This window comes from Python bivittatus, unplaced genomic scaffold, assembly GCF_059951505.1.
Source record: "Python bivittatus isolate LINGU-HERP-01145 unplaced genomic scaffold, Pbiv_v1 ctg000020_np1212, whole genome shotgun sequence".
NCBI classification, from domain to species: Eukaryota; Metazoa; Chordata; class Lepidosauria; order Squamata; family Pythonidae; genus Python; species Python bivittatus.
The window spans coordinates 57,182,044-57,205,709 of record NW_028277030.1 but is presented as its reverse complement, the minus strand read 5'-3'; the positions used below and the strand labels follow the sequence as shown (position 1 = coordinate 57,205,709).

At 38.1% G+C, this 23,666-nt stretch overlaps 1 protein-coding gene across 1 annotated transcript in view; it reads left to right on the top strand.

Moving 5' to 3' along the window:
* Positions 1-23,656, top strand: part of POPDC1 (popeye domain cAMP effector 1) — a 30,651-nt gene extending 6,995 nt beyond the window's left edge. Inside the window, exons 4-8 of the mRNA XM_007425558.3 lie at positions 3,815-4,002; positions 5,774-5,882; positions 8,864-9,031; positions 13,749-13,890; positions 18,254-23,656. Of these exons, the coding sequence (XP_007425620.1) occupies positions 3,815-4,002; positions 5,774-5,882; positions 8,864-9,031; positions 13,749-13,890; positions 18,254-18,366 (720 nt within the window). The 3' untranslated portion in view covers positions 18,367-23,656. The remainder of the gene's footprint in view (positions 1-3,814; positions 4,003-5,773; positions 5,883-8,863; positions 9,032-13,748; positions 13,891-18,253) is intronic.
* The last annotated feature ends 10 nt before the right edge of the window (positions 23,657-23,666 follow it).

Here is a 23,666-nt window from a genome sequence, read left to right as displayed (position 1 = left end):
CGGAAGCTTCGCTGTGCCACCTGACTTTTTAAGAACATTATTTTAATTATGTAGATTTAAGCTGGCATGGGCCAAAACAGAGCACCAGAGCCTGAAAAGGATTTCTGCAAACTTATAGGCATTAAAGAAGCGAATGTAGTTCAGTGCAGAGGGCTATAAAATTATGCACATTTGAGACAAAACTTCCAAAGTTTTTCGCTGAGGTGTAAATTTGAGGGAAAGCTCAATAAAAACATCAGCCCCAATCTATCCATCCCACTTGGAATGTATTTATTGTTTCTTAGGTTTTTATCCCACCTTTCCTTTAGGAGCTTAGGGTGACATACGTGGCGCTTGCATCTCCAGTTTTTCCCCACAGCAACAAGCTGTGAGGTAGATTGGGCTGAGAGAAAGTAACTGCCTCAAAACCACACTGTAGAGCTTCTATGGTTGAGAATGGATTTGCACATGGGTCTCCTCGGTTCTAGTCCATCGCTGTAATCATTTCTTTATGCTGGTATATTGTGTAATTTTGACAGTGAACTTCCCAAAGGATGCTGTGGAGCTGGAAAAGTTGTTTTCCATCCACCCCACTTCTGCTCAGGAGCTGCATTTGGACAATCTCTGAAGCTTCATTTGTGTTAATCTTGCCTTTGTTTCTGCTTCCAGTAGTATAAACCCAGCCATTTCATTACTATACAGTTCAGTGCATTGTGTGAAATCATGAAAGGAACTCATCCAGTTACCAGCTTAAGCATATTATCTGAACCCAGTCTGCCTGGGCCAAGTTTTCATTGGTTTGCAAAAAAAGAAAAAAGAAAAAAGGATAAGTAAGAGGAGAATATATGACGAGGAAGTGTAAAAATCATGCCTGAGTGGAGAAACAAGATAAATAGAACTTGGGGTTATAAACACAAAGTTTGTGGGCAGATGATTCATGAAACACTACTTCAGGAAGTGAATAATGAATCTATGGAGTGTGCTATTACAAGATGCAGAGATCAACAATATCTTCGAAATTAAAAACAAAAAGGTTGCTACAAAGTCAAGGAGGATGGAGCTATCAGTAGCTCTTAATGGTGGTGGTACGTTGCATTTAGTTTCAAGGGTGATGTGTGTTTTAGCACCAGTTACTAGAGAACATGAGTGGGAAGGTGCTAATATACTCATGTCCTACTTGTGGACTTCCCAAAAGCATTTGGTTGATCATTGTAGAAGCCAAGTGTTGGACTAGACAACAGCTTGGTGTCTTCAACAGTTTTCAGGGATTTTAGGTTACTTTTAACTAAAGGACAAAAAGAATGGGATAATAATGCATAATACGTATGAAGAACTAACATGTGTTTCATGTATACTATTGTCTTACGACAATTTGAAAGGTAGAGTTTTATTATTCCCATATTACAGATGGGAAGGTACTGATGCTAATGAGATAATATAGATTGCTTAAGATCAGGTTTGAATTCACAGCCAAGGCAAGATTTAAGCTGAATATTTCCTGATTTGTAGCTCAGATTTTTTTAACATTGTGCTTTGTCATCCATACTTCTGGAAAACTTCTGATAATCTGTATTATTAGAGAGGAATTCTATGTGTATTTGTATCTGCTTAACTATATTGAAATTTTCTGCTTACAGCCATAGCTGGAACATTTATCTTTGAAAATATAATTGTTTTGAGTAATTTTTGACCCATAACCAAAAACTGCAACTTTCAGCAACAACATTGGTTGAAAAAGAAGAAGAGATTTCTCCTGTTTGTCATTAAAGTCCATTTAGTTTAGAATCTACACATATGGGATGAAGAAATTATTGTTAACAAGTTTGGACTCTCTAATATAGTCTTTTTTTTTTCTTTCCTTCTTTTTCTACAGATTTTGTTATTCTATCATGGAAATAAATAAGCTTAACTTTATTTACAAAGGGCAGATTAAGGAAGGATAATATTGGGTGGGTGAGGAGTGACATAATCCTCCAGCCTGAAAAAAAAAAGGATTATCATTACAAAGCTATTTTGTAAATGATTTGTAAAAACTAAATGGCCATAAATTGGTAACTATGGATAACTAACCGATCAGAATAAACTTTGAATGAATCCTGAACTTAAACTTGTCAGATTAAAGAGTATAACTGCTACGTTCTATAGACGTGGGGTTCACATTACCATGGAAGAGGGAAAGATTTATGGCAACTTGATTATTCTGTGGGTGCCAGTGACATATGGCAGTGATGGTATGACAATTTTGTGAGGGAAAAATAAAGAGGACAACTGTTTGTACTGCTTTATCTCTCAGCTACCTTTGATAGTATTGACCATGATGTTTCCCCTAAACTGCCCCTGTGAGTTGGAGATTGGAGGCATTGTATTAAAATAGTTCCAATCAAACTGGAACAGGATTGTGTACCTTGGAAGTTGGCTGTGGGCTACAAAAATGTGCTCTTTTGTCCCAATGCTCTTTAACCTCTATATGAAGTCCCTAAGGATGATCATCAGGAGTTTGGGGATGATTCAACATTTTTTCTCCATAATATTTAACTCAGGAGAGGATATTCATGTTCTGAACCAATGCCTTGATACTGTTAAGGTTAGATGAAAGCCAGTAATCAATCCAAGGCTGAATCCTGAGAAGACAGTAATCTTATAAGTGTGTGGTTCCTAAGTACAGGAATTTGGGGATCTTTGTTCCAATAGAAGAGAATATATGTAGCTCAGGGTTGAACTGTGGAGTCCTTGGTGCTCTCTGAGCTTGGTTGCTTGCTTGCAGACATTTCATTACCCAACTAGGTAACTTCATCAGCCCCTAGTTGAGTTATGAAATGTCTGCAAGCAAACAACCAAGCTCAGAGAGCACCAAGGACTCCATGGGGATCTTTGTGTTCTGAATGGAATGGCAGTGCTTCAGAAAGAACAGAAAATACCTTTGGGATGCTTCTAGAGTTATTACAGATTTTGGAGGCCCAAGTAATCTTGTGCACAGAAGCAGCCATTGTCAGAATTAGTTGGAACACTTATTACATAATCTCTTAGATATAATAATAGCTGTTCTATTATTGAACACACACTGATAGCCTCATTTTTAGATTAGGTAACATTCTATGTGGGGCTCCCTTATGCTTGGCCTAGAAAATGCAGAATGTGTTGTATAATGCACCCAGCATTCTGAGTGGGATGTCTGGTCATACACACATTTGTATGAAGCAGCTACATTGACTGTCAATTTATCAAGCCAAGTTCATGCTTCTGACACTAAACAGATGAGCACCAGGATATTTAACAGATCCTCTTCCCTGTTACAAATCTGAACAATCGCTATGATCATCAGAAGGTCTACGTATTGTGACTGACAGTGTCAACTTGTAGTTACAGATGCAACTGGCAGCTGCACTCTAGAAAGCTCTTTTTCTTCCTCTCCCCCTCTTCTCCCCCCCCCCAAAAAAACGGTGACACCTGTTAATGTGTTTTTTAGATGCATGTTGAAGACTTAATTCTTCCCCTGGGTTTTCTCTGAATGGAAATGTCATGGCTGGCTAGTTTTGTTATGTTTTTCCATTCCTTCCCCAACCCCCTCTTCACTGAATAAGCTTTTATATTGATTTCATTTTTTATTTTACCACTGAATTTTAGCAATTTTTAATTTTTACTCATAAATAGCTTTAACTTTTGACTACATGGAAAGCAGTATTAAATAAAACAACAAATTAACTGTAAACATTTACTGATTTTTTTCCCAGCAAGTGTATTTTTGGAGAGCCTTTTTAACTGAAATGGACATGTCTTGAAACCACTTCCTCTGCATTTCTAATGCCTATAATATTTCTTCACTATTGTCTTCCAGATAAAAATAAATAAAGAGCTCAATAGCCTGTACAAGAGAATGTTTGAACCACTCCATGTTCCTCCAGAGCTATTCCAAAGATTGACAGGACAGTTCTGCAATATTCAGACTCTAAAAACAGGTCAAGCATATGCTGCAGAAGATAAAACATCAGTGGATGATCGATTAAGTATTCTGCTAAAAGGAAAGTATGTGCCTGAAATAGTTGGATCTGGATCTCCCCTTTGTATAGTTGGACTGTATGAAAAATGAACACTCAATCTGAAATTGATTGGTAGGGCTACCGGATCTGGCCTGTACAAATCCAGACAACCACTAGATGGCAGCAAAGGATTTTCAGTATTGTTTTGCTACCAACTTGTGCTCATCTGGATTTTTGCAGCTTAGATATGATAGCCTTAAAGATAAAGTGGTTAGATCAAAAATCTGCCTCCCATGGACTGGTGGGCTCTTTCTAGCCAGTGGAAGAATTCTGCTGCAGAAGTTGTTTCATTAATTTTTCTTTCCTTTAGACTCATCCAAAATCTAATCCAAAAAATTGGGGAATCCCCTGAATGATGAAAGTGGCATTGGATGATAAAGGAGATAAAGAGAATTAGTGAAATTTCTTCCCTTTCCCCCTTTCTCTGGCATACGTATGTGGAACAGGGCATGTCTCTGCTGGGAAAAAAGAAGTTAGGTCTGGTCCTGTACCTTCTTTTACTCCCTCAAGCTATACACACATCTATGTAGTTTTACTGAAAAGGCAGAAATGATTTGCTGTTGTCACCTTCTGGGATTCTCCCCCCCCCCCCCCCAATTTCCTAGTCTGGCCTATAGCCTTGGGATTTCCTCGTGATTTGCAATACTAACAGATCTGACCCCTCAGTGTTTTGGAAGATCAGCCCTGGTCAGCTGCTACCTACTGTGACTTCTATTTGAAGTTTTAGTTTTATCTTTCAGTTATACATTTATTACTTATTTCAAACAATTTGGTTCTAGGAAGAAGTAGGTGTAGATATATGCTCAGATAAATGTCCAAACTTTTGGGAATTGTGTGTTCAAGAAGTTTATTTCTTTAAACCTCAAAAATGTTTGTTTAATGTAACAATGCTCAAGTTACTTGGTTCATGTCTCATTTCCTCAGGTTACAGTGAGCCAGTGTTGTCTCATGCTTTCCTAAATTCTTGGTAGCTTATTTATTTACTTCCTTCATGTAGGGAAATTGCCTTAGTAATTAGGTAACAGAACAGCTTCAATAAATCCCATCAATGTTGGTAACATCAAGACTGGGAAATTAATCTTGTGAACATCGCTACTTCTCCCAACCCCAACCCCAAGGTCTTTTCCTCTGGCAGGAATAAGGAATAAGCCCTACCTCAAATTAAAAATTGAACAGCAGCTTGGCAAGGATCTTAAAGTCCTAACTGGAGTTAAGAAAGCAGGACAGTACTGATTCCTTGTTCTTTCTTCTACTCTTGATCTACAAATTTATTACTTTCTCTCTCACTTGCTCTTTCTCCCTATGCAGCTAATCATAATGCTGCATTACGTCTGCATTGATGTTAACGCTAATGTATAATTAATTTTAACAGGGAGTTGCAAATTATATTTTAACCATGCTTAGCTTAATATTGGTTAGTAATGGTTAGTGACGAATGAGAGTTGCAGTCAATATATATATAAATGTACCATGCACCAGGAGGGAATTAATGCAAGTAAGGGAGAAGGGGGCGGGGGGGGGGGAATATCTAAGTCTAAGATATGATTCAGCAGCAGACTGCATTTGCATCATGCCTCTTGGATGACAGCTTCACTACAGGGGTTCCAGAATTTGAATTGGCAAAAGTCAATTGTTTTGTCCAAGATCACAGAAATTCTGTGAATTGACCTGTTTGTAAATAATGGTACTCTATTAGAAATTAGAACTGTTGTACTGCCTATATTATCAATTGTTGTAATACTTATTTTCATCATCAGAATGAAGGTCTCCTATCGAGGACATTTTCTGCATAATATTTACCCATGTGCCTTTATAGATTCTCCTGAATATCGATCAACTCAGATGAATCGGGGTGAGAAATTCCAGGTATGGAATAAACAGTTTCCTTAGGAATGAGTATAATTATAAAGAAGATTCCTCAATAAAGCATGAGTTGTTACAAAAAATTGAAGAGCAATGAACTGACAGTCTTATTTAATGCATTATATAGCTTTTAAAAATGTTATTGTTGGAACATAAAATCATTCTAGATACAAAATATCAAGGTTGTGTTGTTGGGGAGATTTAAAGTGATAATTTTTTCAACCATCAGATAAATGGTTGAAGATTAGTAATCACTTTGTTGTTACTACGCCTACCTCCCAAAGTTTAAAATACTTTAGTCTATTGAGAAAACAAAATTATGCTTGAATTTAATGCTATTTTACTATTGGAATTATATTTTGAAGATAATCTGTCACTTTCACCTGATCAGTTAGAGTCGTGCTTACTGTTGGTAGAAGATTCATTAGCAGTTCAAGTTATCCTGTAACAAATTGAAAACAGGGCAGTGTGGAGTACAGTACAGAAAAGGCTGATAGACCCTTTGTTCAAAGTTGTTTTTGTTCAGTGCAATGGAATCTAGAAGAAAGAAGCCTTTTTTTCCACTACGGGTTAAAAACCATCATGAGAGGAATAAATCAGTTATAACAGAGCCTTCCTATACTGCAGACAGACTAAGGAATGGAAAGATCTGTGGGAAAGAGTTCAGAAAATACAAGAATCTAAGATGGTGACAGATGGCAGTTTTAGAGTCCTTTCAAAAAATCTGCCAGATCTTTTTGGCAATTGATAACAGCTTTAAAGGAAATATGGATATGTGTATGTTCCAAGGGAAATGATGACTTCCAGGTCTTTATATCTGTAATTAGCCATCAAATTTCTAAGGTCCTTTTTAAAAAGAACTGAAAATGGTTGAAAATGATTGCTTGTCTCTAGTATGACTTAAAGAGACTTGGAAAAATAAGGTCTTCTACTCCAGCAAGTACCCCAACAAGGGATCTTTGGAAATAAAGAGGTGGTGAGCCAGAAAAATGGTGAGAGATCCCAGATTCCCAAAGTGATGCCAGCAAGTGAGTTGCGTTTCAGATATCAGTTTGGGCCAATTAACCAAATTTTTCTTGTGCCATTGCCCACAGCTGCTTTCATGTTTCTTTCAAAATGTATGAGGGAGAAAAAGATGAAATCCTTGCACAGTTTATTTCTATAGTAAAGGGAGACCTGTGTCTGGAAGCCCTTGTTCCTACTTGTGACCATGAATGACTATGCAGTTGTTAATTCCTTGATAGTAAAAGCGAAACAGAGCCTGGTACGGAATCTAAAATCACTGACTTGGCATAATATGTTCCTCTCAAGAACTGGGCTTAATGCCACAGAAAAGTAGCTGTCAAGATATGGTAATCTCCATGCTGGAAGGCAAGTAGTAGAGACTTGTGCTATTCTTAACACATTCTCTTTGGGTTCGGGCACTGATTTATTCAGACCTGGAGAAAACACCATCTCTACCAACTGCTGAAGGAATAACTCTCAGCCTTCCTGTTCCGCAGCTTAGTTTAAATTTAATCAAAACAAGAACAAGGCAAGAATGGGAGTACTGAATTTATTTGCCAAGGGGACTGAAATTCACACATTGTTGTGAGTTAAACATGTACGTTTTTGGCCACACATTTCTAGCATTCTGGTTATTTAATATTTACTGAAACCATTTGCATTTTTTAAAAAATGAATGGAAAATGTTATTTTTTAATTCACATTTCTAAAATGTTTCTAAAAATATATTTTTTATTATATGTATACAACATTTACAGATAGTTGATGGACCTCCCCACATGCTTAGATATTAATCTCTTGCCTTCATTTTGTTCTTTGGAAAGGGGACACTTATAATTTGTTTTGTTTATGGATGACTGCATGAGACCATTTGGCTCCCTTTAGTTCTTGTTAGTACACTGGTGCCATCTGCTGGATTCAGATTTATAGAGATGCCCTGAACACAAACAGTAGTAGCCAGCTAGCATGTGTAAACAGCTCTTAGACTGAACTTTATTTCAAGGCTGTAATCCTTGAAGCATGCACCTGAAGGTAGTTTGTTGATCCCATTACGTTGTTACTTCTAGTTAATCATTAGAGTTTATAAATGCTGGATGAGATGGAGGCATGCTCAGAAGAGCAACATTCCTCTTGAAGAAAAGATCAGAGTTGCCTATTATCTGAGCATATGGTCATTTCAGAATGGGGCTACCAAAGTTGGGCTGTGCAAATCAAGACAGCCACTAGAGGGCAGCAAAGAGACACACAAATCACAACACTGCTGACAACTGGTAGTCATCTGGATTTTGGCAGTCCAGATATGGTAGCCCTATTTCAGGACCATGAAATGATAAGGGATGTTTCTGTAATGTGTATTTGCTGTCCCCAAATCTTTTTGTTTAAAACTTATGGTGCTCCCAATTATGATGCAGAGATGCATGTGAAGGCCTTGTAATAGAGATGGACTATTCTCCAGCTGTTGTGAGGCTTAAGCTCCTGTTGTCCTTCAACAACATGGCCAATAGAGGGAATTGTTTAGCATCCTTGCCTTATAACATACTTAGAATAATTTCCCACTCTATGCTTATTATTCTGCTTTTGATTCAACTTTTCCATTTTCTTTGAGTGTGATTACCACCAGTTAAACTCTGCCTGCAAATACGATTTGCAGCACTGAAGTGTCGGGCCAGCTGTGCTATACTATGTTCTGTTATTAAGCTGTGGCTGTTTGAATTCTTGATACTGACTCTGATGTTTCTTCCTTTAATTCCTCCTTTGCAGGATCTTTGTTTACAGGATTTTTAAAACCCAGATGAAATGGAATAGAAAGCAAGGTTCTACAGTATAGTCAGAATACCGTTTTCATTGTTGCTGAAACTGAGAAAGCTCATAGAATAAAGCATGTTTTTAATCATTTGCTGAAATCTGAATTAAATATGCTATAGTCACTGGGACCATCAAAATACTGTATTAATTATTCGACTACACTTTCTTTATAGGTTTCAATTACTGCTGATGATAATTGCAAGTTCTTATGCTGGTCCAGAGAGAGACTTGTCTATTTTCTAGAATCTGAGCCATTTCTTTTTGAAATATTCAAGTATCTTATTGGAAAGGATATTACAAACAAGCTATACTCATTGAATGATCCAACCCTAAGTGATAAGGTAAGCATTACCCCTTTTGACTTCCATGCATTATGTAACTGTTTTATAGACGAGCTGTGTTGTGCTCCCTTCTGGAACACATAATATCCTTTCCCACACAGCTTCTTAAAACGCAATTCATTCAGGATGTCTATTTATAACTTTCTATTGAGTGTGGTTTCTGTCAGTTACCTTTAAATCCAAGAGAAGATAAATATGACCGCTGAATGATGGCAATTAAAAGGGGCTTAAGTCTTTTGAGGGAGCTGAATAAGCAACTGCTAATAGTTGGGATGCTGAAATTTCTGCTGTCGAGCAGAACAGCACTTAACAGTTATCATATTATTGAAACACTTTCTAATTATCATGTATCATTTGGCTTTGGAGTTTAGATCAAGAACTCATGAAAACTCTGGAGGATTTCAAACTGTTTTGACATTTCATCTTTGTCTTGCGCTCATTAATATCGATATGGCCCTTTCCATCATAGGATCTTTAGAGACACGGAATATATTTCCTGTTCTGGATGGCACTGGAACTCCCTTGCCATAAACCGAACTGAATAATAAGCTTCACCGTGCTTCCACGTGGATTTCAGTTTAGGCATAATGCAGCAATGCTATTTTGAAAATAAAGACTTTCTTCTCCATCAGAGAATTCAGGAACTGGAGTTTTATGCAGTGTCTCAGAGGAAAGGTATAAAGAAACCACTCCTGTATGGTTGTGAAGAAAGTTATATGGGCACATCCATGAAGTCACAGGGAACCCAAGTTCTTTACTTTTATAGCTCCATTAACATTCCACTGGGACAGACTTGACCATACAAGGATACACAGTGCCACAATTAATCAAACTCCATGGCTCTTCGTATGCAATTTTTCTCATTCTAAACTACTGTATTAACATAAGTTCTACTGGCTGTTTTTGTTTTCTACCCCTGATTTATGCATGAAGGGAAAAAATTAAATAGAGGGCAGCAGGCTACCTATGGCATAAAACAGGCTAATGGGCTGGCTGAATTTAAAATGCATATTTTAAGACTTCTCCCTCCTATTTGATTTATTTTAAAATGCTATCCATCAGAATGATCCTGCCCATAGATTTTTCCTTGAGCACCATTTCATTAGTTACTTTTTCTCTCTCTCTTTTTTCCCCAGTAGTGACCTGTCCAAACACTTGCTTGGGCATGTAAATTCCCTACCAGGTAGGGCCCTGGGGATGAGACAAAGGTTAGTGTGCCATTTCTGTGCTGCGCGTCAAGAGACATGAGGATAAGTCCTTATCCAGTCAACCCAGCTTATAGGTCTTCCCCACTCTAAATGTCCCTGCTCTGGCTTATAAATTTGTGGCAAAACTGGAGTTATTTTGCTAGAACTGGCATATTTTCTTTTTAAGACTTTTTAAAAATCCTAGTATTTTCACAGATGTCATTAGGGTACAATAATTAGTGTGATTAAACCCCCACTGCCAGCACTCCAAAATGGTAAAAGTAGAGTTCTTCTTCTGAAGATCTCCTGTCTTTTTGATTCTTCTTCCAGTGATGTAGTATCGTAGCCATGAGGGGTTATATAGTCTCCCATTTATTTATGTATGTATGTATGTATGTATGTATGTATGTATGTATGTATGTATGTATTTATTCGGCTTGTATGCCACCCATCTCCCCCACGGGTGACTCTGGGCGGCTCACAATAAAAAAGAAGAAATACAATTCTCTCCAAGATGGCTAAAAACTATAAATAATTTAAAAACATATTAAAAATACCCTAAAAAACCTCCTCTAATTTTGGCCCTATAAAAATCTGTAAGATGCTGGGGGGGGGGGCAACCCATCATCCCACCAGCCATCTCCACAGGTGCGGGCCCCCCTCTGGCCCCCAGGCCTTCTGGCAAAGTCAGGATTTAATACCTTTCCTGAAGGCCATGAGGGAGGGGGCACACCGGACCTCAGGAGGCAGGATGTTCCATAGGGCGGGTGCTACAGCAGAAAAGGCTCTCTGCATAGACCCCACCAATCGAAGTTCCCTGACCGGTGGGGTCTGCAACCTGCCCCTTCTGCTGGACCGAGTGGGACAGGCTGAAGTGACCAGGGCGAGGCGGTTCCTCAGATAACCTGGTCCCGTGCCATGAAGGGCTTTAAAGGTGATGACCAACACCTTGAATTGGACCCGGAAACAAACTGGTAACCAATGCAGCTCACGCAACAGCGGTGTTATATGTCCCTTCCTAGGGGCATTAAGAACTGTCCGCGCTGCCGCATTCTGCACCAGCTGTAGCTTCCAGATTCTCTTCAAGGGTAGCCCCATGTAGAGCGCATTACAGTAGTCCAACCCAGAGGTGACCAGGGCATGAGTGACCGTGCGGAGGTCCCCCCGATCCAGGAAGGGGAGTAACTGCCGCACGACACAAAGTCGTGCAAAGGCCCTCCTGGCCACGACTGCCACCTCCTCTTCGAGCAGGAGTCGTGAGTCCAGGAGAACTCCCAAATTACGCACCGGGTCTGTCTGGGGTAGTGCAACTACGTCAAGAACCAAAGATGACAAAATCCTAGATCTTGAGGCTCCCCGTATCCACAGCCACTCCGTCTTACCAGGGTTCAGCTGAAGCCTGTTGTCCCCCATCCAGGCCCCCACAGGCTCCAGGCACCGCGAAAGGGTAGTCACAGCATCACTTAAGGCACCTGGGATGGAGATGTATAGTTGGGTATCATCAGCATACTGATGATACCTCACTCCATGGCGCCGGATGATCTCACCCAGCGGCTTCATGTAGATATTAAATAGGAGCGATGAAAGCACTGACCCCTGTGGCACCCCACACAGTAGGGGCTGGGGGCTGGACTTCTCGCTCCCTATCAACACCGATTGGGTTCGGCCTTGGAGAAAGGAGCTGAACCAGCACAGCATTGTGCCACCCAACCCCAACTCCTGCAGCTGACCCAAAAGGATACCATGGTCGATGGTATCAAAAGCCGCCGAGAGGTCAAGAAGAGCAAGGATGGATGCACTACCCCCATCCCGCTCTCGCCAGAGATCATCTAAAAGTGCGACCAATGCTGTTTCTGTCCCATAACCAGGCCTGAATCCTGACTGATAGGGGTCCAGATAATCAATAATTTACTCAAAAGATCAGTTATTATGAACAATTAAAGCTTTAACAATAACTTTGTATGATCAGCTAGTATGGGAAATACATTTTTTGTATTTAGAGATACTTCAATAAAATTCCTCCAGGTACTTACAGTAATTTCAGAATGATTGCCATAAGGGCTAGCGGTCTATCTTGCTTTTCTTGTATATATACTTATTCTTTTCTGTCTTTTCCTTTTCCTTTTTTATTCTGTCCAATTATCAACTGCTTACTTTATTAGAATGCAAGTAATCTACCATTTCATCTTTAGTACATTCCAGGCATAAAAACTTGGGAACAAGGCCATCAATTATACAGGCTCCATTGCAGGCTTTTGTAAATATTTCAACCTCCACAGGCATTAGTCCATGTGAAAGGATCCATTCAATTAAATGATAGTGGGACCAGGTGTGTCCAGGCATAGGGTTTGTTCAGACAGTCCTGGTTTGTGAAGCATCTTAGCTACTGGGCACAAGCCCCAAAATGAGCAATATGTCCTAGTTTCCAGGAACCTGTCCTGGCTGATTGGTAACAGAACTACTAGCAGCATTGTGGGAAACAATTTCCAGGTTTGCTGCTTATTGTGCCTGCATGTGGACTTGATTAGGGGTACCAAATCTAGGTTGCAGAAATCCAGACAGTCACTTAATGTCTGCAAAAAGAAAACTAAAGTTCCAACTCTCTGCTCTCACCTGATCATCCTGATTTTTGCAGCCAGTTATAATAGCTCTGCTTGAAGTAAAGGCATGAATTAGTAATAGAAATGCCATCAGCTAATCAGGCTGTCTTGATAGTGCTTGAATTTTCTTTCATTCATCAAATTCTGGGGTACCTCCTGGTGGAATGAAAGATGGCGATGATCTACTCTATGCTTCATTTACTGCTTGCTAGATAAACAAGTCAATAGCTTGTTATTCATCCATTAAATTGGTTTGATCTGAAAATAATTCTGCACACAACCTAAGATCACAGTAGGGAATGGGAACTGTTGGGTTTGCTGAAAGCTACATCTTCATTTAAAAAAAAAAAAAACCCTTCCAAGCATAGATTGATTGATTGATGCCCAGGACTCTTGAATTACGAATTACTATTAATAAACACATACATCTATACAAATTAATGTGTCCTGATTTTTACTGATCTCTTCCATATCAGGAGAGGAGCATAAGGTCCATTGGGAGAAACACCTTATTCCTCTAAGCTCTTTCTCGCGGTTGTAAGCCTCCTAATCAGGCAAAGGAGCCTTTATGAATAAAGCTAGTTTTTTCACCTCTGATGCAGAGCATCGATATCTATCTTTCTAGTTTTTGCTGAGCATAACCAGTAGTGAGGGAAGCTGTCAGCTGTAGTTCAGTTGGAGACCCACAAGTTTCCACCCTGTTATATGTAAATTGCTACACAGCTCTTTTTTTCTTCTTCTTCTTATAATTAGCAGATATTCTTCCATCCTATTCTACCTCTCCTGGGGTGGTTGCGATAAAATGGTAGCTGAGGAGACATGCTCTGAACAACTTGGAAGAAATGTTGGCAGGATATAAATATAAAGAGATGAATATCTATTAGTGTCTATGACTGATGGAGAATTCAGTGTAATTTTTTTTCTGCACAGACATCCCAAAAAATAGATCGCCAGCCCAGCCTGTGTTCTCAGCTGTCTGTGATGCAAATGAGAAATAGCATGGCTAGTTCAAGTGATGGTGAAGATGGTTTACAACATTTTCTCCGTGGGACTTCTACTGCATCCTCCCTTCGTGAGTCATTAACTAGCCAGTCAACATTTCCAGGCATCACTGAACATTGTAGTCAGTGGCCAAGATCATGTTGCCTTTGGGAGAAGAGCTGGGGAGGCGGAAAGGGAATCATGTAACAATGTACATCTGAACGCACTACTGCTTATATTAGGGCCAATATTTATATTCCTATCACTCAGTGGTTACAGCCAAGCAACTCCTTTTCCATGTGTGACTAATTATCATAAACCCAACATTACAGACCAATTTTTCATTTATATCTCTCTTCATATTTATTTCTTAATGTGGGGTAGTTTCTGCACTTAGCTGTTAGTTTTCAAGTCTGGTGCGCAAGCCTTTGTGTCCCCTTTCTACTGAAAATGCTAGTTCAGAGAAACCAGCCTTTTCATGGTAAGAGAGAATGAATATACTATAAGATTATTTGGAGATTTTCTGTTAAAAAATAAACTATAGCAGGGGTGAGTGTTTTGCGCTAGTACAGATCTGAAAGTTTGGATATCTGCTGAACACTGGGATCTGTTTATGAAGCAAGAAATTGCTCTCGGCATTCATCTATGAGAGTGTGAGTTTCAGTACATCATAGATTTTTATGGAAATTAAACCTCATCCAGTATTCTTGTTGTAAATCAGAAGTGCATAATCTTAGGCCTTGGTATAGTATGAGCCTGAAACGCCCCCCCCCCCCCGCAAAGTCTTGGAGATGGCTCCTAGAAAGCTCCAAATTCATTACCAAATTTTAATTTTTAATGTGAGAGAAGAGAGGAGACTAAATATATAATTGGAGAACAATCATAATTCTATTTAGTTTTAATTAAATGTAAAAGCCAGTGAGATAAAATGAGATCCCACTGGGGTTTTTTGGAGTGCAGTCCCCAGCAAATCTCTGAAAAGCTAGGGTGGTCTGTGACCAGAAAAAAGTTTGGCCCTCTCTTATAGAAATTAGACCCCTTTCCCTCAAATCAGTCAGTGTTTTGTGAAGTCTTAAATTACAAAAGAAGCAAAATATAGTTATTATATACAATGTCATTTTATGCAAGTTTTTTTTCAGAAGTTGGTTTCACTATTTTCTGCACTAATTAATTCTACACTAAGAGTTAATTCTACACTAAGAGTGTATAGGACTAAAACTACCATTAATAAAAGCATGTGTGTATGTGATATTAATTGATGCAAATCTGACTCTGGTTTTAAAAAAATAAACCAACAAGGATTCTGTCATGCTTATGGAGTGAATCCTTATGGTCCAAATGTACAGTATGTTTTCTGTCAATAGCATGACATACTGTATTCACCAACATTTTCAAAAATGGCATGAAATGGACTTAATGTCACATACTTGAGAGAAATGATGGTTTTGGTTTTGCAGACTTAAAGACTGTATCAACATACAAAAGCTGTATGTATAATCTAGAGATTCATAGAATAATTTATGCTGTTTCCATGCATGGTTTCGTGGTCACAATATCATGTTCATTTGCAATGTCAATTTGAGATCAGTAGGAATGATGTAACTACTTATAGCAGCTTTTCCCATCTGGGGAGCTGCAATTCCCAACATTTCCAGACAGGTAATTATTGGGGAAGTATCTTAGGACATGTTGTCTATGCCTCACTAGACCACCTAAAATAGATTTTTTTTTTCTGCTGCTGGTGCTTATGCTTACTTTGGAGGCCGCAAAACTGTGGCCCATGGGTGGCACGTAGTCCACTAACAGCCCTTCGGTGGCAGCTGGTGTTCCACAGGGTGGCTGATTCTTAAGCTTTTGAAACTTTTTTCATTTTTGGAATTCTGAAGGATTTTAAGGGATGAAATGAAGCTTGAGGGGCCCACCCATTGCACTACAAACATGCTGAGGTTTTGATTCAAAGCTGAAACGTTGCTTCGGAGGGGGTATAGGCACACACGATGCAACTGTTGGTGCCTCCTGCAGCTTGTCACATCTTGCTGGTGCTTCCTGAACTCAAAACATGTATATTTTTCTGGGATCATATGGTGACTCTGTGCCAGGCCAAGAAAATATACAGCTTCTTTAAGGAAGCACTGATAGGCGCGATGTTCACGCCCACTCCAAAGCACCCTTTGAGCATAAATCTGAACTGTAGCACATCCCAACATTATACTCCTTGAAAAAAATCTCTAGCTTCTCCAAAAATTGGGGCAGTTTTCTTCACTTTTTTGCTACTGGGCTTAATCTACTCTGGCGTTTTCCATCTTCTGTTAAAAAAAAACAAAACTATCACATATCTACTTATATACACAAGTAGTATGCATACACACGTTAATAGAAAGACCTGCCACACTGAAGGTTGTCAGGTTATTGCAAACTCTTATGAGGATGGAAAAAAATGAAGCTTAAAATCTTAAAAAAAGCAAACATTTAAAAAATATTACCAGAAAAAGTGGCCAGTTGACTTTTTGAGTGAGGCCTTTGGCATAGCTTGCAAAACCTGGGTCAGCCCTCAAGAAGCTGGGCAGCCTGCTCTAGCTGGTGCTAGAAAGAGAGAGGATACAGTATTTTATTTTGAATGCTATGAAAGTATGCAGAGTCCTGCGCTTGTACCTTTTATACATAACCACCAAACCACTTTTATTACTTAGTACATCCATTCCATATGGTATACTCTCTGTAGACAGGAGTATCTATTCATTGTACTTTATTCATTGTGTGCTCCATGAGCATTTCATGGGAGGGAAGGGGTGAAAAGTCTTTTCCAGACAGTGGTGCTTCAGACAATATTAACGAAGGATCATATCTGGCTAGCAAGACAGGAAACATCTTAATGTGGCTGACTCCAGTTTTTGCAGGAAGCAAGGAAATGCATCATGTACAGACCTTCTTCATGCACAGCTATGCAGTTATCTGCATGTGAAGTTATCCCCACAGGGGAATGGTTGAAACTTTCCTTCCATCAAACAGATGCACTTTATGTAATTACCGTGAACATGTGTTCCTTCTCAACCCTGTGCAGCTCCAGGGTCACAATGCCCAGACACTGCGTGCTCTTTGCAAGCACTGTGGAAGGTGTTTGTGCACGGAAAGCCTAGAGGAACTACGGTTCCACAAGGAGAGGGAGCAAGACTTTGTTCCACTACAAATTGAGGAGACATTTTAAAATGGGTTTTTCTGACATCAGTTGATGTATACAGTACTCAAATCTGGAGGAACTGACCAAACTCTTTCTAACATTTTAAAACGCATTCCAGTAACCTAATTCAAGGTTGTTTTAAAGTAAATGGCTTTAGAAGTGCAATTTAAATAACAGGGTGAATTGTTTCAATTTCTGATAGAAATCAGAAACAATGGCTAACCAATAACACATAAAGTTCTAAAAATATTATTGTCTAATGCTGCAATCCTATGTGCCTTTACCTGAGAGTAAGTTCAGCTGAGCTCAGTTGAATTTACTTTTGAGTAAACAGGCATAGGACTATGATGGGACAGTATTTCATCAAATAGTTATTCATTCATTCAATTTTATATCCTGTGTTTCTATTAATATTGAATGTGTCCAGTAACTAAAAGTTCAAAGTTTCAAAAAATAAAAAAGAGCTAATAACAATTAGCAGATTCTGAGCATGTATTGTACAAGTAATTTAAATGTAAATAAAACTTAATCTACTGCATTTCCTATCTGTTTTGCATGAATCTTTGCTTCTGAAAAGATTATCAGAAAGTACAGTACACTGTTTTGTTTACTAATCCAGAGTAAGTTCTTATTCTGTTTTACTGCTTCTTGATATGAATTTGTAATAATTACCAAATGCTGCTCTGGGCAGGAAATGTTGAAAACAGTATTTTTCTTTTAAATGCCAAGGGGAATGGGAGTTGGGATATTTGCTACAGATTTGCCTTTTTATGATGCTTTTTATTTTATTAAATAAATAAATAAATAAATAAATAAATAAATAAATAAATAAATGTAAACACTTAATGCTCCCAAACTAGCACTAGGTCATGTAGCAGAATACCATTGTCTAAATTAAATCTTCTGTTTCATACATTTTAAACAAGTTCAAACATAATTTAGAACATCATTTTTCAACCTTCCTCATCTTGATGTCATGTTGGGTTGGAGTTCTGGGAACTGTAGTTCCAGTACATGTGAATGGCACTAGATTGTGGAAGGACGGTCTATATAATACTCTGGAACGCAAGAAGAGCTATTCAGAATGGATTATAGGTGAAATTAATTTTCTTTTTTAATTTTCTTTTTCTATTTCTGGCATTCAATATACTGTCTAACCCAAATCATTCAATTACTTCAGGATTTTTAAAAAATATTTGGAATATCTCATTACTGTTGTACACTATTTAAAATATCATGTTGTTTTTAAATGGTTACCTTTTGAAAATGTTGGCAGGCCAACCATCTCCTTATTTAAGAACATCACCCAAAATGAAACCTATTGAAGAAAGCGTGGAAGACGATGTCTTTGAAGCTCCATCTGCCAAACCATTTAAAGGCCATGAGTGATTTCACAGGACATTCACTGAATTGGACAGAAGAAATGCAACTGTAAATGAGATTTTCAAAATGATGGCATTGTTATTTGTGTTTTAATTTTGTCTGTCTTTTGGACCTTAAAATATCTATGAGCAAACTTTTATTGATCACTCAAACTGTATTAACCCCCACCCCCAAAGATCTTGTTTGTTTCTGTAGAACTAAAAGACCCATTTAGGGCCTTTTTATGCTTGGGTGAATGGAATATTTCATCTATGTCTATATGAGGAATGGAGGAACTTTATATGCACAAGGCATTTGTGCAGATATCTGGCCCCTGTTCTATAGTAAATGGCAACTTTCATAGCATCTGGAGTTCTACATCTTCATTAGTATATATTAGTATATACACATAATGACCTTGGTATTCAATTACATTGTATTGAACCACATGAATTATATGGAAAGTCGTCCCATTAAAAGTTATGTTTATTTTAGCTTTTTAGGCAATAAGTAGGATGTGATTCATAAATAGACTTAGCAGTGATACAGTATTCCATCTGCACAATATGGAAAATGTAGGTTCACTTCAGTATTGACAGGTATGTCCTAAGTATCAAAATTCTGGCAGCATTAAATCACTTGTTAAATTGGCAAAGGAGACGGTAGTTTCTGGCATTTCTCCTTGTCTTGAATTGGAAATGATTACTACTGTCAAAGACAAAAGTTCTGATTAGGTATTGTGTAGTTTGTCACTCACATTCTGGCATGTGTGCAAGCGAGCCATTCTCATCTCCCCGCATCCTTATTATGGTGTCAATAGGATTGATTCCAAGCATACTTTTATCCATACTTCTCTCTTGGTGAACTGGAATCAATAATGTTACAATCAGCATTGACTATAGTTCTTTTTGGTCAATTCATGTATATATATACTGTGCCTACTGTAGTGGCACAGTTGTGTGGATATTCAAATAATAGGTGTCTACTGTAATTACATTTGAAGCCTAAATTATTAGTAACTTTAAAACTCCAGTAGACAATGTTCAATGTTATCTATTTATTGAATTTATTGGGGATTATTTCTATTATATTTATTAAATCAGTGGAAATTTGACACTGACATCACTGAGACATGGACTAAACCTAGCTTATATATAAATAAGTTAACATACTTCCTAAAAACAGAAGCCATCCAGCTGTTCCTTTAAAGTTTATATTAATGTAGGATTATTGGCAACAAAGATAAATTGAATTACATGGCATAATAGAAAGATTGAGATGGTCCCTTTTCATCCTAGTTCATCTGCAACATATTGGGAAGATAATTAAAGGAATACTGTGAGCACTGATAAACACTTATATTCCCATTTTTTTAAAACTGGACAATTTTATGCTTCTGCTTAATTTTCTCACTGAAATTGACAGACAACAGTGTTTAATTTTATTGTAATTGTAGCTGATTCAGAAAATAACTGAAAATAGTCGTCTATGGGGCTTGTACTGATAAGCATCTAAAAAGCTATAAGATGAAAGCAAATACATTTGTCATTACAGATGGCTCTAAAATCAGCAGTTAGTAATTTATGTGGTAGGTATCTTTGAAGATCTTTGTATACTGCACAGCTTTTGAAAACTATGAAGTTTAGTATGAAAAGTTCAATGGTCAGTTTGTGACATGGACTTCAGAAGCAAGTTTATTTTTCTAGGTATTTAATTCTTTTTATAAGATGCTGCCAGAATTGCATCTCTGATAGAATTATTATTTATGGAAAAATTTTGCAGATATACAATTCAGACTTAATATGTCATTGTGCTAGACTGGATAAACCAAAGCAATTTTTAAAAACAACTGTGAATTTACTATGGTGCCATTATAATTCACTTTTATGTTGCATCATTTCTAATCAGCTTGAACTGGAATGAATTTTTTAAACCTGGACATAGGAGAAAGATGCATTTAGCTTTTCAATACAATACAACTGTTAAGACATAAGCATGTGATTTCAGAAGAAAGCATTTCTCTATATAAGCTTCTCTTTTAAAGCCAGGCAACACTTATCATGGCCAGCACATGTGATTCTCATGGTGCCTCAACCATATTTTTAACCATCCAGTGGAAGAAGCTGTGTGGCAATCATTGATTTTTTTCCCAATGAATTCAGTACAGCACTAGTAGTTACATTCTGTTGTTGACAGGTTTCCCTTTAACATTACCAGATTATATCTTAATGTTAAGTCCTGCACACAATTGATCAGTTATAAAGTAACAACATACAGTCATATGAAAAAGAAAGTACACCCTCTTTGAGTTCTATGGTTTTATGTATCAGGACATAATAAAAATCATCTGGTCCTTAGCAGTTCTCAAAAGTAGGTAAATACAACCTCAGATGAACAACAACACATGACACCATGTCATATTTTATTTTACAAAAAGAAAGCCAAAATGGAGAAGCCATGTGTGAAAAACTAAGTACACCTTATGATTCAACAGCTTGTAAAACCACCTTTAGCAGCAATAATTTGAAGTAATCATCTTCTGTATGACTTATCAGTCTCTCACATTGTTGTGGAGGAATTTTGGCCCACTCTTCTTTACCACATTGCTTCAGTTCATTGAGGTTTGTGGGCATTTGTTTATGCACAGCTCTCTTGAGGTCCCGCCACAGCATTTCAATCGGGTTTTGGTCTGGACTTTGACTGGGCCATTGCAACACCTTGATTCTTTTCTTTTTCAGCCATTCTGTTATAGATGTGCTTGGGATCATTGTCCTGTTGCATGACCCAATGTTGGCCAAACTTTAGCTGTTGGATAGATGGCCTCACATTTGACTCTAGAATACTTTGGTATACAGAGGAGTTCATGGTCGACTCAATGGCTGCAAGGTGCCCAGGTCCTGTGGCTGCAAAACAAGCCCAAATCATCACCCCGCCGCCACCGTGCTTGATGGTTGGTATGAGATATTTGTGCTGATATGCTGTGTTTGGTTTTTGCCAAACATGGCACTGTGCATTATGGCCAAACCTCTCCACTTTGGTCTTGTCTGTCCAAAGGACAGTGTTCCAGAAGTCTTGTGATTTGTTCAGATGCAACTTTGCAAACCTAGGCCATGCTGCCATGTTCTTTTTAGAGAGAAGAGGCTTTCTCCTGGCAACCCTTCCAAACAAACCATACTTGTTCAATATTTTTCTAATTGTACTGTCATGAACTTGAACATTTCACATGCTGACTGAGGCCTGTAGAGTCTGATGTAACTCTTGGATTTTTTGCAATTTCTCTGAGGGTGTATTTTCTTTTTCACGGTCTGACCTTGGGGTGAATTTGCTGGGACATCCACTCCTGGGAAGATCGGCAACTATCTTGAATGTTTTCCACTTGTGAATAATCTTCCTTACTGTAGAATGATGGACTTTAAATTGTTTGGAAATGGCCTTATAACCCTTCCCAGATTGATGGGCAGCAACAATTGCTTCTCTAAGGTCATTGCTGATGTCTTTACTCTTTGGCATTGTGTTAACACACGCCTCAATGCTCGAGACCTGCAAATTCCTAAAACGTCAGCTGTTATAGAGGTAGTCACATTTGCTGATGATCAATTAATCAAGGGCATTTGATTAGCAGCACGTGGCTGCTACTTAGCCTCTTATCTACAGAAGCAGTAAGGGTATACTTAGTTTTTCACACACGGCTTCTCCATTTTGGCTTTCTTTTTGTAAAATAAAAGATGACATGGTGTAATATGTCATGTGTTATTGTTCATCTGAGGTGGTATTTACCTACTTTTGAGAACTGCTAAGGACCACATGATTTTTATTATGTCCTGATATGTAAAACCATAGAACTCAAAGAGGGTGTATTTTCTTTTTCACGCAACTGTAGCTATTTTGCTAGTTAGAAACTATTTTGCCTATTTCCTTTTCAAATTCTGGTGGCCAAATCTATGGATTTTCCTGCAACAGTGTGTAATAAAGTTTTTCAATAAGCTTCATACTGATTACTTCATTAATTGTAAAACTTTCACCTGTTACCATCAAAATGAATCTTAGAATCAGTCTTATTGCAGCTGGGTTCTTGTATCATAGTCATGGAAATTATACTGCCATTAGAGACAAATGTATAAGATGATGAAAATTATGGTTCTCCTTCAGGGAAATATTTCTGTGACGTAAGGTGGTATTTTTCAAAAGATGGGACAAAATAGTGTAAAGGTTAAGTTTAGAATTTAAGAAAAGCCCTTTTAGTGCAGATCGAAAGCCCATCTATCCCTGTTCCAGCCAGGGCCAGTCAGCAGAAGTCCGTAAAAATAAGTTTGCAACAATTCTAGGACTGCTGGCGCTATCCTTCCTGAATTCATTTCATCTCTTTTTAAAGCCAATCAAGTAGATGACTAGCATTACCTTTTAGTATAGTCTGTGGTTAATACGGTTGTATTTCTATAGCACACTAAATCATTGTTTGCTTAACCAAGGTTTGGGCTCATACAAGACACTAAGCCATAAAACCTGGTTTACAAATTACACTTTGACTTATCACACAGTACAAATGCAACCTCTGTGTCGCATGGAACTCTTAATCATACTGGTTTAATTAGGCTACTTAGTTACAGTCCCTAAGGGGCTTCTGAAATGACTCAATAGTATTTTTATCAGACCAAATTTTCTGAATCTTCATCCTAATCAAGCACTCACAGCAGAACGTTGCTTTACAGCAGCTTTCCTATGCCTCAAGTTTCCTTCCTGGTAATGGCTTTTAACATGATGCAGACTGAATTCCTATGATCTTCTTTGGATCTTCTTTCCACCATACTTAAATGACTGCTGGCAACTGAATGTTGTTTTCTCTCCCGGTAGAACTTGTGCCAACCCTTTGCAATGCCCTTTCAATGGTCAAGCAATTAGGTTGATTTTTCCAAAGTGCATTTTGTTATCTGCCCCATACCTATATAAACCAAGGCAACTTCTCCCAGTTTTATTCTGCATTTCCACAGAGTTTGAAGTACCTCTCCCATAAGCAACTGCCAAAAAAAATAATAATAATAATGTCCCTAAACTTCACTGGCCTTGTTTGCATAACACCTGGTAACTTACCATGGTTTTTCTCAATTTTCTTAATCCACACAGGATGCCCAATCACATGGGCTGGAATCATACAACCACTGAATCACAAATCAGTCAGTCCCATTTCATTTAGCATAGTAAATAGTAAAACCAGTCTTCGGGTTTAATAAGGTAGCTCAGTTACAGATTCCAAAAGGGATTGGAATATCTGCATTTCTTGGTGACAGCAGTTTCATTAATAAAGTGTATCTTCATTTGAGCTGTGTATG